This window comes from Mustelus asterias, chromosome 13 (genome assembly GCF_964213995.1).
Source record: "Mustelus asterias chromosome 13, sMusAst1.hap1.1, whole genome shotgun sequence".
NCBI classification, from domain to species: Eukaryota; Metazoa; Chordata; class Chondrichthyes; order Carcharhiniformes; family Triakidae; genus Mustelus; species Mustelus asterias.
Window position 1 is genome coordinate 33970725 of NC_135813.1, and position 14074 is coordinate 33984798.

At 44.8% G+C, this 14074-nt stretch overlaps 1 protein-coding gene across 3 annotated transcripts in view; it reads right to left on the reverse strand.

Moving 5' to 3' along the window:
* The window catches only part of astn2 (astrotactin 2), a 1763595-nt gene that overhangs the window by 987431 nt on the left and 762090 nt on the right, over positions 1 to 14074 (reverse strand). For all 3 annotated transcript variants that reach the window (XM_078226657.1, XM_078226658.1, XM_078226656.1), the window contains one exon: positions 6195 to 6341. In XM_078226657.1, the coding sequence (XP_078082783.1) occupies positions 6195 to 6341 (147 nt within the window). The remainder of the gene's footprint in view (positions 1 to 6194; positions 6342 to 14074) is intronic.

Genomic DNA, 14074 nt, shown 5'->3' on the forward strand with positions numbered 1-14074 from the left:
CCCCTGTCTGCATGGGTTTCCTCTGGGTGCTCCGGTTTCCTCCCACAGCCCGAAAGATGTGCTGGTTAGGTGCATTGGCCATGCTAAATTCTCCCTCAGAGTACCCGAACAGGCGCCGGAGTGTGGCAACTAGGGGAATTTCACAGTAACTTCATTGCAGTGTTAATGTCAGCCTACTTGTGACACTAATAAATAAACTTTACTTCAACTTTAAAATAACCTGGGACATCAAGCAAACCTGCAAGACTTTCATGGAGCATTATTGCCAGAAGTTATTTCTACAGAATGAAGCTTGCATGAGGTTTGTACTTATGCTCAGGGACATATTGGTACAAATATCCCTCCTGATGATACAGGCAGAAGATACTTGGGCTAGTAGATGTGTTTTCAACAGATTATTGGAGAATAAACTCAATACGTACAATGCACTGTATAAAATAATTAGGAATTATGTGGAAAAGAGTATTATTGATACCACTTTATAGTATTTCAAGCATTTACAATGGATTATTATTGAGCCAAGAAGCCAAACTCAAATACATTGCTTCCCAACACATACTCTGCACTAATCCAGCACAACGTTAGCAATAAGTGCAATAATGCTATCCACATTTTCTGCTGTCACGTAATGTCACTTTGCCAGAAGCTAAAGGCTTTTACAAGAATAACAGGGATTAACGCACAGACATTGATTGAAAATTCTGTCAGTTAAATGGAGACAGTTCGCAGATCAGGATAATGTTTGTTATCCTTTGCTAAGAATGCACCAAAACATAGAGCCGGCCTTCTAGAAAGTGAAAAGAAATAAGCAGAAGAATGTTCTCCTGCAGATCAATGTCCTTGTCTGAAAAAGGCAAACTACACAGAGTAAAAAAGACTTGCAGACTGTGCTTTTATTTTTCCCTGCGGGTAATGATTGCCCTTTTGCAAGCCATACATTAAGTCAGCGCACAAATCATTGAGGACTAAAGTGTTCACTTCTGTGACATTCGGGGATTACACTGCACTATTTAACTGCTGTTTTCAGTCATAAAGAAACAAATTTATTTCAATGCTGGGTGATAATCTACACGGATATATATTCGACATTGACTTCCCCAGTTTGCAGATCAGCTGAGCGTAGTTAGTTTTTGGGCCTCATTCAATCATCCACATTATCACAATGAGAGGAATTTTGACTTATTTTTGTTCATTTCGAAGTCAAGTCTCTACATCTCTCACCTTTTTAATTCAACAATTTTGGGTCAATTCTACACATGGCCTTTGGCCTTGCAAGATCCCAGGCAATCTGCCATTCCTATTGCGGCACGAAAGGACTCGGTGTCACAAATTCCACCTTCAGTGCAAGACCAGATGCCGGGCCCCACCCCGCAGTATTAACGCTATTCAATAAGGTGTCAAAACGGGAGGACTTGAAAAAGACAAAAGTTGAAAATAGGCAGTAGTTGTGGAGGGGTGAGGGTCCAATTTTTTTTTAATGAGTCGTGAAGATGATGCTTTTGAAGGATGCGATGAGCTCCTCGGATGTGAGACATGATGATGGAGGCCGGGTGCACTGGAAGGTGGTCAGAGTTGATTGTTCATTCTAAACGTTTACCATTGTTCCTGCTGTCTAAAATGATCTTAGACAAGTTGGTGGACTTGGCCATGGAGAAGGAGACATGATAGAGTTTGAGGTAATTAAGCCATATTTGACCAAGGGCACTATGTCCCTGATAATAGAGGTTGTCAGCCCAGGACACCAGGTAGGGGGCTCAGTCAGCACTGGGGGCTTCCCCTGAGAGAAGAGGCATGGGATGGAGCCTGGACCCAGAGTTTGCACTGGAGGAGGGTATTAACCTGAAGCCTCGTGGAGTGGGGGAGAGAGTGCGTGAGAGAGAAACTGAGAGATAGGCAGAGAGAGAGAGAGAGAGACCGTGACAGAATGACAGAGAGCGAGAGAGAGCTCGGTAGCAGCAAGGAATAGGAGCAGAAATCTGAGATTGGCGAGTCACAGCTTTGATAAGCCAAGACCAAGAATAAGGCAGATCAAGGCCGCTTATGATGGCTAGAAACCCAGCAAGTGGCAGCTGAGCAGGCTAACAATTGCTGGAGACCAAGGTGGACCAACCACAAACACCCCGAGATTGAGAGGCCACCAGAAAGAAAGACCCCCTTCTCATAACTAGGTAATTAGGTCCATGTAGTCACAGGAAATTAACGACACGAGCTCCCCCAGTTGAACTCTGCTACCTGGCTGACTGAAGATCAGGAGTTAAACTTGCGGTAGTTTCATGGTGGATCTGAAGCATTGGCTATGAATATCCATTGTAAATAGATTTTTCACCTATGTCAAGCTTTTCCATTTGTTTTTTTATTAATTTGTGGGACATACACATCACTGGCTGGCCAACATTTATTGCCCATCCCTATTTGCCTAAGAGCAGTTGAGAGTCAACCACATTGCTGTGGATCTGGAGTCACATGTCGGCCAGACCAGGTAAGGACGGCAGATTAGATAAACGCAAAATACTGCGAATGCTGGAATCTGAAACAAAAGCAGAAAAATGCGAGAAAATCTCAGCAGGTCTGACAGTATCTGTGGAAGGAGAGTAGAGCCAACATTTTGAGTCGAGATGATCCTTCATTGGCTCTATTCTCTCTCCACAGATGCTGCCAGACCTGCTGAGATTTTCCAGCATTTTCTGTTTTTGTTTCAGATTCCAGCATCCACAGTATTTTGCGTTTATCTTCGTGTTTAACTCACTGCCACTTCTCTTCTGGGAATGCCTTCCCTGAAGAAGTACTGCTCTTCTTTTGACAAAGGGTCATCTAGACTTGAAACATTGGCTCTACTCTCTCTCTGAAGAATGGCAGATTTCCTTTCCTAAAGGACATTAGTGAACCAGATGGGTTTTTCTGACAATCGACAATTGTTTCATGGTCATTAGTAGGTTCTTAATTACAGATTTAAAAAAAATTGAATTCAAATTCTACCACCTGTCTTGGCAGGATTCGAGCCTGGGCCCCCAGAACATTAGCCGAGTTTCTGGATTAATAGCCTAGCGATAATACGACTAGGCCATTGCCTGCCCTGTGTTTATGCTCATTTGAAGCCAATGGAATAAAGGACCCTTTCCTACAATCTTCTTGCAGTTTGGTGAGATGCTCTGTTGGAGAATCAGTCCAGACTTGATGGGTTGAAATGATCTCCTTCTGCACTGCAGGGATCTGTACTATCGCCATCTATGACCTCAAATCCACTGGACTGCATTAGCTGACCACCTGATTTGGTTATCCTTGGCCAAATATGGCTTAATTACCTCAAACTCTATCATGTCTCCTTCTCCATGGCCAAGTCTACCAAGTTGTCTAAGATCATTTTAGACAGCAGGAACAATGGTAAACTTTTAGAATGAACAATCAACTCTGACCACCTTCCAGTGTACCCAGCCTCCATCATCACACCCGAGGAGCTCATTGCATCCTTCAAAATCATCATCTTCACTAATCATTTTTTAAAAAAATTGGACCTTCACCCCTCTACAACGACTGCCTATTTTCAATTTTTGTCTTTTTCAAGTCCTCCCGTTTTGACACCTTATTGAGTACCGTTAATCAGGTTCATCCTAGATCCAAAACCGAAACCACACCGCTGAACACCACTCACAGTTTCTTGTTTTGGTTTCAGCCCCTACAGACTCCGCAATCATCTTCCAATCCTCTAACATTAGCTAACTCCTATTTGCTCAGTTGGATTCACTCATAGTTTGTTTCTTCAACCACGTTGATGTTACTTCGAGGCGCTCCTACGTAACAGCATTGCTTTATCACTGAGTTCACAAACTATGATGTGGAGATGCCGGCGTTGGACTGGGGTGGGCACAATAAGTAGTCTCACAACACCAGGTTAAAGTCCAACAGGTTTATTTGGTAGCACGAGCTTTTGGAGCGCTGCTCCTTCATCAGGTGAGTGCCTGATGAAGGAGCGGTGCTCTGAAAGCTTGTGCTACCAAATAAACCTGTTGGACTTTAACCTGGTGTTGTGAGACTACTTACTTCACAAACTATGTAACCCTCTTCTTCAAGCAGGTTTAGTTTTCCCTGACTCTCCTCATTTTTACCTCAGTCCAGTGTTCACATTGAAACATAGAAGATAGGAGCAGGAGGAGGCCATGTGGCCCTTGGAGCCTGCTCCGCCATTCATCGCGATCATGGCTGATCGTCCAACTCAATAGCCTAATCCTGCTTTGTCCCCATAACATTTGATCCCATTTGGTCCAAGTGCTATATCTAGCCGCCTCTTGAATATAATCAATGTTTTGGCATCAACTACTTCCTGTGGTAATGAATTCCACAGGCTCACCACTCTTTGGGTGAAGAAATGTCTCCTCACCTCCGTCCTAAATGGTCCACCCTGAATCCTCTGCCACCCATCGCACTGTAAAGTGATCTGAAACATCTTTTTTTTGTAATGAGTAATAAATGATATGTAAACTGCTGCAAATATTTCAGTAACTAATTATGACATTTATTTTGTCATATAATTGTCATGGAGGGGGACATAACATTGAATGGATGAAGGTTTGCTGCAATCTGAAGGCCCCTTCAGAGTGGAGCACCTTCTCCTCTGGGATCTTGGAGTGCCGGCCCTCCTTCATATTTGACTTACCCCCCAACGCCATGATCACCCCCCCTCAACCCTCAAGGGCATGCCCTACCCTCCTGCCCCAGGACCACTGGGACTTACCTTTACACGTTCCCAGGACTTAGTTCTAGGCAAAATGCTACAGTACCACTTCTGGCTACTGCAGCAATCATAGAATCCCTACAGTGCAGCAGGAGGCCATTCAGCTCAATGAAAATGCACCGACCACAATCCCACCCAGGTCGTATCCCCATAACTCTACTTAGTTACCCTGCTAATCTCCCTGATACTAAGGGGCAATTTAGCATGACGAATCAACTTAACCCGCACATCTTTGGAGTGTGGGAGGAAACCGGAGCACCCGGAGGAAACCCATGCAGACATGGGGAGAACGTGCAAACTCCACACCGACAATGATCGTCGCCGGGAATCGAACCTGGGTCCCTGGCGCTGATAGGCAGCAGTGCTCACCACTGTGCCACCAGCCCATCCCAATGTTCCTGACTGGGTTGGAAAGCCGTCAGCCAATCAGTTTGGCCAACAGCTGTCATGGTCGGGAGTGCTCAGAGATCGCCGCCCACTGCCAATTCTTTACTCAAGTTGGCATTAAAGGGCAATGGGCTTCCGAGAGTCTACAATAGCGTTTGACATGCCATCTCTCAGACTGGCAAGTGCTGCCTGAAAATTCTACCCATGATCTTTTATACCAGCACAAAATTCAATTCACCCAAATAGGATCCTGACAGATTGTGATGGTTTGGGAAGGCTCATCCAATCATGAGCATTTTGTTAGCTGCCCGGGAACTAGTGGACAAGTTTTGAATGCTTTTTCACAGCTAAAAATACTTACTTTTCCAAACAAAAAGTGTGTACATCAGTGAAACGATTCAAGGTTCAGTATGGATTCTTATGACATAATTCTTAGTGATTTTAAATCAGGTTCAATAATTACATAATTCCAGGTTATTCACCAGTGCAGCACTGGATTCTATTATTAAAAATATGTTATGGTGATAAAATAATTTTCAGCTACATTAATAAAACCCATTTGAGGTTATCACTCAAACACATCAAAGAATATCTTTTCGTAGAAAAATAAACAACTCTGTTCTATTAAGTTGCCTGATTGCATTGGTTCAAGAGAAAAAAAATTGGTTTGAAATAACATAAATTAATGTGCAGGTTGGGTTGATTAGCCATGCCAAATTACCCCTTTGTGTCTGGGGGATTTTCAATACTTGGGGTTATGGACCTGGGTGGGATTGAGGTCAGTGCAGGCTTGATGGGCCGAATGACCTCCTTCTGCACTGTAGAGATTCTATGATTCTACGTGTTCCTAATGCTCTTTTGCTTTGCTTTCCCTGCTGCATCAAATGTAAGGGAAAATGATTTGGATGGGAATAAATTATCCAATGTTCAGAATTAAAAGGTACAGATCACAGCTGGCATTCAGCAACTTCCAACTGCAATGCAAAAGTAATTCACATCAATCAAACCAATACCAAGGAACTGCTATCAGCTGGAAGTCTTTCTGTCTGTTCTAAACACCCACACGGGAAAAACTCACCGTCAGCAATGAAGTGCTCAGGGACATGTAGGGTCACCTTCACCATCAGAGGGCATGTCAAGTGGCCTCCATATGCCACAGTTAGGACACAGCAGCTCACAGTGATTAACGTGAGGGCAGTTCTATTCAAAGGGCTCCTGGGAGAACCTAGGAAACAAAGCAGTGATTTTCAAAAGACACATCCTTTATCACACCTCAGTACTATTGCAGTCTGCACAGGGCTCAGATTTCAGGGCCTCTGTCACAGTTCCCAATTCACTCCTTCCCCTTTGCACAGTTTGAATTCTAAATATTATATTCAAGTTTATTTATTAGTCACAAATAGGATAACATTCACACTGCAATGAAGTTACTGTGAAAATCCCCGAGTTGCCACACTCCAGCACCTGTTCGGGTACACCAAGGGAGAATTTAGCATGGCCAATGCACCTAACTAGCCCATCTTTCAGACTGTGGGAGGAAACTGGAGCATCCGGAGGAAACCCACGCAGACACAGGTATAACGGGCAAACTCCACACAGGGAGGCAATGGCCTAGCAGTATTATCGCGAGACTATTAATCTAGAAACTCAGCTCACGCTCTGGGGACCTGGGTTCGAATCCCGCCACAGCAGATGGTGAAATTTGAATTCAATAAAAACTATCTGGAATTAAGAATCTACCGATGACCATGAAACCATTGTCGATTGTCAGAAAAACCCATCTTGTTCACTAATCTTCTTTAGGGAAGGAAATCTGCCGTCCTTACCTGGTTTGGCCTGCATGTGACTCCAGAGCCACAGCAATGTGTATGAATCTCAACTGTCCTCTAAGGGCAACTAGAGATGGGCAATAATTGCTGGCCAGCCAACGACGTCCACGTCCCATAAATGAATAAAATAAAACAGTGACCCAAGCCAGGAATCGAACCCAGGTCCCTGGTGCTGTGAGGCAGCAGTGCTAACCACTGTGCCACCCCATCTCATTCAAAGCCCAATCACTGTTACTAGATAATTAGTAGTTCCCACAGCATGGGAGGTAAATCTAGACTTAACATACAATCTGACAGTGAAGACTTTACCGTCGTTTAAGAATGCTTGAATTGTTTGGGTCTGAAATTCCGTGGAGTGTGGCTCCGAGTTACTTACCTGGAAATCCAGCTGATCCTTTCAGGCCTGACCTTCCAACTCAGGTTGGATGAGAGCTGCGTCTGGGAGCGCGCTTCTGAGACTTTGAGTCAAAGGCTTTAGATTTGGAAGCAGGAAGCCATGTTCCTATTTTACGCCACTAGACGGTCAGTACTACAATTACTCAAGAGTTAGATTTTTTAATAACTCTGCCTGGGTAACTATTCTGGTGAGATGGTCGTCGGAACCATCTGAAGTTTCTGATTTATATCATACTTTCGGATGGTTCCCAGTGCAGAGCCACTACCCAACAGCAGTTTGAACCAGCTCTGACGAAGGATCATCTAGACTCGAAATGTTGGTTCTATTCTCTCCCCACAGATGCTGTCAGATCTCCTGAGATTTTCCAGCATTTTCTATTTTTGGTTCAGATCCCAGCTTCGACAGTGTTTTGCTTTTATTATAGCAGTTTAACCATCTCGGGCAGCTGCAATGAAATACTTACCTTGGATCTTTGAAGGGAGGGGGGGTGGGGGGAAGTGGCGGGAGGTTGGTTGGTGGTGGCGGTCAAGGGAGAATCCCCTGTGCATCTTTAGGGATGGGCCCAGTTTCCGAAGAAAAATGTTAAATGGATAAAATATTCCAAAGGGTCATGATAAAAATGATTGATACTCGAGGCATATTTTCTATCCAGACGGAATTCTTCAAAAATGTTCATTAACAGTGGTTAGCACTGCTGCCTCACAGCACCTGGGACCCAGGTACAATTCCCGGCTTAAGTCACTGTCTGTGCAGAGTCTGCACGTTCTCCCCATGTCAGCGTGGGTTTCCTCCGGGTGCTCCGGTTTCCTCCCACAGTCCGAAAGATGTGCTGGCCATGCTAAATTCTCCCTCAGTGTACCCAAACAGGCAATGGAGTGTGGCAACTAGGGGATTTTCACAGTAACTTCGTTGCAGTGTTAATGTAAGCCTACTCGTGACACTAATCAATAAACTTTAAACTATTCCTCAATAAAAATATAACGTGAAGGGTTTTCATTCCAAGCAAAGAAGAGGAGCTTTTCATTGCCCATACCAAGTCAATAAGCTGTCAAGTCAAGGGCTTGCTTTTAGCTTAAAATAAAAGTAATCTCAGATTTAGAAGGATCAAGCTAACCTTGTACACAGTGCTTGTACTAAATGTACATAGCACGACCATCCATTTTAAAGAGACTGCTTTCGGACTAAATTAATCTTGTGATTTAACAAAAGAATCAAGGTGAAAACAATTCAAGTCGATCAACCTTGTCAACTATACCTCGTGCTTTGGGACAGGAGAGATTGAGGGGAATGCACAGTGGCATGGTGATTTGCACTACTGCCTCACAGCGCCAGGGACCCAGGTTCAGTTCCGGCCATGGGTGACTGTCTGTGTGGAGTTTGCACGTTCTCTCCTGTGTCTGCGTGGGTTTCCTCTGAGTGCTCCAGTTTCCTCCCACACTCCAAAGATGTGTGGGTTAGGTTGATTGGATATGCTAAATTGCCCCTTAGTGTCAGGAGGATTAGCAGGGTAAATACACAGGGTTATGGGGATAGGGTCTGGGTGGGATTGTCATCGGTGCAGGTTTGATGTGCCAAATGGCCTCCTTCTGCATTGTAGGGATTCTATTCTATGAGGTTTATTTGCAGTGTACAAGATTATGACAGGCCTAGATAAGCAAGACAAGGAAGAACTCTTCCCATTACCTGATGGTACAAGGACTAGCAGTTACAGATTTAAGATATTGGTTAAGAGGTGCGGGGGGGGGGGGGGGGGCGGGGGGGGAATGTGAGGAAGGGATCAGGCCTGTGAAGTTGAGAGGAGTCATGATGTGGAGATGCCGGCGTTGGACTGGGGTAAACACAGTAAGAAGTTTAACAACACCAGGTTAAAGTCCAACAGGTTTATTTGGTAGCAAAAGCCACACAAGCTTTCGAGGCTCTAAGCCCCTTCTTCAGGTGAGTGGGAATTCTGTTCACAAACAGAATTTATAAAGACACAGACTCAATTTACATGAATAATGGTTGGAATGCGAATACTTACAACTAATCCAGTCTTTAAGAAACAAAACAATGGGAGTGGAGAGAGCATCAAGACAGGCTAAAAAGATGTGTATTGTCTCCAGACAAGACAGCCAGTGAAACTCTGCAGGTCCACGCAACTGTGGGAGTTACAAATATTGTGACATGAACCCAATATCCCGGTTGAGGCCGTCCTTGTGTGTGCGGAACTTGGCTATCAGTTTCTGCTCAGCGACTCTGCGCTGTCGTGTGTCGCGAAGGCCGCCTTGGAGAACGCTTACCCGAATATCAGAGGCCGAATGCCCGTGACCGCTGAAGTGCTCCCCAACAGGAAGAGAACAGTCTTGCCTGGTGATTGTCGAGCGGTGTTCATTCATCCGTTGTCGCAGCGTCTGCATAGTTTCCCCAATGTACCATGCCTCGGGACATCCTTTCTTGCAGCGTATCAGGTAGACAACGTTGTCTACCTGATACGCTGCAAGAAAGGATGTCCCGAGGCATGGTACATTGGGGAAACTATGCAGACGCTGCGACAACGGATGAATGAACACCGCTCGACAATCACCAGGCAAGACTGTTCTCTTCCTGTTGGGGAGCACTTCAGCGGTCACGGGCATTCGGCCTCTGATATTCGGGTAAGCGTTCTCCAAGGCGGCCTTCGCGACACACGACAGCGCAGAGTCGCTGAGCAGAAACTGATAGCCAAGTTCCGCACACACAAGGACGGCCTCAACCGGGATATTGGGTTCATGTCACAATATTTGTAACTCCCACAGTTGCGTGGACCTGCAGAGTTTCACTGGCTGTCTTGTCTGGAGACAATACACATCTTTTTAGCCTGTCTTGATGCTCTCTCCACTCCCATTGTTTTGTTTCTTAAAGACTGGATTAGTTGTAAGTATTCGCATTCCAACCATTATTCATGTAAATTGAGTCTGTGTCTTTATAAATTCTGTTTGTGAACAGAATTCCCACTCACCTGAAGAAGGGGCTTAGAGCCTCGAAAGCTTGTGTGGCTTTTGCTACCAAATAAACCTGTTGGACTTTAACCTGGTGTTGTTAAACTTCTTACTAAGTTGAGAGGAAGCAGGGGGAGGAATGAGTGGTAATAACCTGCAACTCAATGTCCATTAGAAGGTAGGAAGCAAAAACAATCAACAATTTCAAAAAGAAATTGGATGGACACTTGAAGGTAACAAACTTGGGAGAGCTGTGGAACTCAAACGGGCGGGGTGGGACTAACTGGATTGCTTCAGGGGGAGCCGACATGGATGCATATGAGCTGAATGATCTCCTTCAGAACCATAAATGACTCTGTAATTAAAAGCTGATGAAGAAACCCCAATCTAAATCAGTTTAAGCAATTAAATCTCGGCGTTCAGAATCATTGCCTTTTGGAATTGATAGCAACCGAGTTCAGTAAATTCCGACTCAGTTAAAGCATTGAGAAGCAAATTGGATCAATTTCTGATTGATCAGAGAGCAGTGAGGTATGCCTTCAATGCAGGAAGAGAATGAAAAATCTTTATGTTGGTTTCTTAAATACAATTTGGATGAATAGTGATCATTCACCGTTGCTTAAGGAATATTGATACAAGTCACTTAAACAGAAACAACTCCATATGTTGGAATCAGAGACAGACGCACAGTTCATAAAAGCTATTCCCCCCATTTCTGCAGTATTGACAATTCCGTGAATGAGGGAAATGGCCTCAGCTCAGTTCTACACTTCAATCAGGTATTGTGAATCTTGTTAGATGGTCTTGTTATTTTAACACAGTTTGTTTTCCCTATTCCACAGGTCAGCAGTTGCGTGTGGAATATACTAGTCCCATCTACTTCCTCTCAACTCCATGGGCCCGATCTTGTTCATCTTCCTACCTCCTCTATGTAAGTATCTGTCCTTTATTTCACTCTGCAGGTCTGAATTTTCTTCATTCCTCACATCTATCGCTGATCATAAACATAACATAAAAATTAGGAGCAGGAGTAGGCCATCTGGCCCCTCGAGCCAGCTCCGCCATTCAATAAGATCATGGCTGATCTTTTTGTGGACTCAGCTCAACTTACCCGCCCGCTCACCATAACCCTTAATTGCTTTACTGTTCAAACATTTATCTATCCTTGCCTTAAAAACATTCAATGAGGTAGCCTCAACTGCTTCACTGGGCAGGGAATTCCACAGATTCACAACCCTTTGTGTGAAGAAGTTCCTCCTCAACTCAGTGCTAAATCTGCTTCCCCTTATTTTGAGGCAATGCCCCCTAGTTCTAGTTTCACCCACCAGTGGAAACAGCTTCCCTGCTTCTACCTTATCTATTCCCTTCATAATCTTATATGTTTCTATAAGATCTCCCCTCAATCTTCTGAATTCCAATGAGTCTAGCCCCAGTCTACTCAGTCTCTCCTCATAAGCCAACCCGCTCAACTCTGGAATCAACCGGAATCATAGGTGCGGAGAGATTTTTTCCCCTTGTGGGAGAGTCTTGGAGCAGAGGTCAGAGTAAGAGGTCGATTGTTTCAGACAGAGATGAGGAGGAATTTCTTCTCTGAGTGTCGTGATTCTGTGGAATTCTTAACTGCAGAGAGCTGTAGAGGTTGAGTAACTTAAGGCTGAGATAGGCAGGTTTTTAATCAGTAAGGGAATTAAGGGTTGTGGAGATAAGGTTAGAAAATGGTGGAGTTGAGGTTTATCATATCAGATCAGTCATGATCTCATTGAATGGTGGAGCAGATTTGATGGGCCAAATGGCCTACTTCTGCTCCTCCATCTTATGGTCTTACAGTTTTTTGCATTAAGCTCTTATTTTGCAATTTTCTGTTCCTTTGTTTTCTCATTTGCCTCGCCACTCCCCCACCCAACAAACAAGGTTCAGTGAGCTCGGCCTTTTCTCCTTGGAGAGACGAAGGATGAGGGGTGACCTGATAGAGGTGTATAAGATGTTGAGAGGTATTGATCGAGTGGACAGTCAGAGGCTTTTTCCTAGGGCTGAAATGGTTGCCACAAGAGGACACAGGTTTAAGGTGCTGGGGAGTAGGTACAGAGAAGATGTCAGGGGTAAGTTTTTCACTCAGAGGGTGGTGGGTGTGTGGAATGGGCTGCCAGCAACGGTGGTGGAGGCGGATTCAATAGGGTCTTTTAAGAGACTTTTAGATAAGTACATGGAACTTAGTAAGATAGAGGGTTATAGGTGAGCCTAGTAATCGCTAAGATAGGGACATGTTTGGCAAAGCTTTGTGGGCTGAAGGGCCTGTATTGTGCTGCAGTTTTTCCATATTTCTAACTGTGTGCCCAAGGATTGCTGGAAAGATGTACTGGAACAATTCAGATGATAACAGGAGCATTCTTGGCAATAGGGGCAGTACGGTGGCACAGTGGTTGGCAGTGCTGCCTCACAACACCAGGGATTTGGGTTCGATTCCCGGCTTGGGTCACTGTCTGTGTGGAGTTTGCACATTCTCCCCATATCTGCGTGGGTTTCCTCCGGGTGCTCCAGTTTCCTCCCACGGTCCAAAGGTGTGCAGGTTGCGTGAACTGGCCGTGCTAAATTGCCCCTTCGTGTCAGGGGGACTAGCTGGGGTAAGTGCATGAGGTTATGGGGATAGGGCCTGGGTGGGATTGTGGTCGGTGCAGACTCGATGGGTCGAGTGGCCTCCTTCCACACTGTGGGATCTGTTTCTCATCAGCTTTTCTTGCTCCGACCCCATTACAACTCAATTTAACCTACCAAATCTAGCAGAATCATATCTATACTTATTCCAAGATATGGGAGGAAACAGACTCAGAGTCATTGCCGGGTCCACCGTCGCATTTTTAAAATGAGCGCAAAAAACTGTGTATACTCAGCTTTGTGCTGACTACAATTTGCGTTTAAAATTCCAAGATGTTTTGCGCCAGTTATGTTAACGTTGGGGGAAATGAAGAAGAAAAAACATTACAAAAAGTTACCAGATCATTAAAAATGGGAGTGCTCCTTTCAACCCATCGAGCTTGCTCCACAATTAAGTGACATCATGGTTGATCTGACTGTGGTCTTAACTCTGCTTTCTTGCCTATGGACTATTAACCCTCAAATTTATTGTTGATTGAAAATTTGGCCAACCCAGACTTGAATATGTTCAATGGCCCATTGAGTACAGGGCAGCACTGTGGCACAGTGGTTAGCACCGCTGCCTCACAGTGCCAGGGATCCAGGTTCAATCCCAGCCTTGGGTCGCTGTCTGTGTGGAGTTTGCACATTTTCCCCGTGTCTGCCTGGGTTTCCTCCAGGTGCTCTGGTTTCCTCCTACAGTCAAAAGATGTGCAGGTTAGGTTGATTGGCCATTCTAAATTGTCCCTAGTGTCTGGGGGATTAGCAGGGTAAATGTGTGGGGTTACAGGAACAGAGCCTGGGTGGGATTGTGGTCAGTACAGACTCGATGGGCCAACTGGCCTCCTTCTCTGATTCTATGATTCTATCCAGCCTCCACTGCTTTCCACGTGGAAGAGAGTTACAAAGATTAATGACAGTAATGACAGTTTGGAGCACTTCCCCTTCACTCACCTGATGAAGGAGCAGCGCTCCGAAAGCTCGTGCTACCAAATAAACCTGTTGGACTTTAACCTGATGTTGTGAGACTTCTTACTGTGCCCACCCCAGTCCAACGCTGGCATCTCCACATTAAAGATTAATAAGCCTTAAGAGATGAAATTCCTCCTCCTCCTCTCATTCCTAAATGGGAGACCCCTTATTT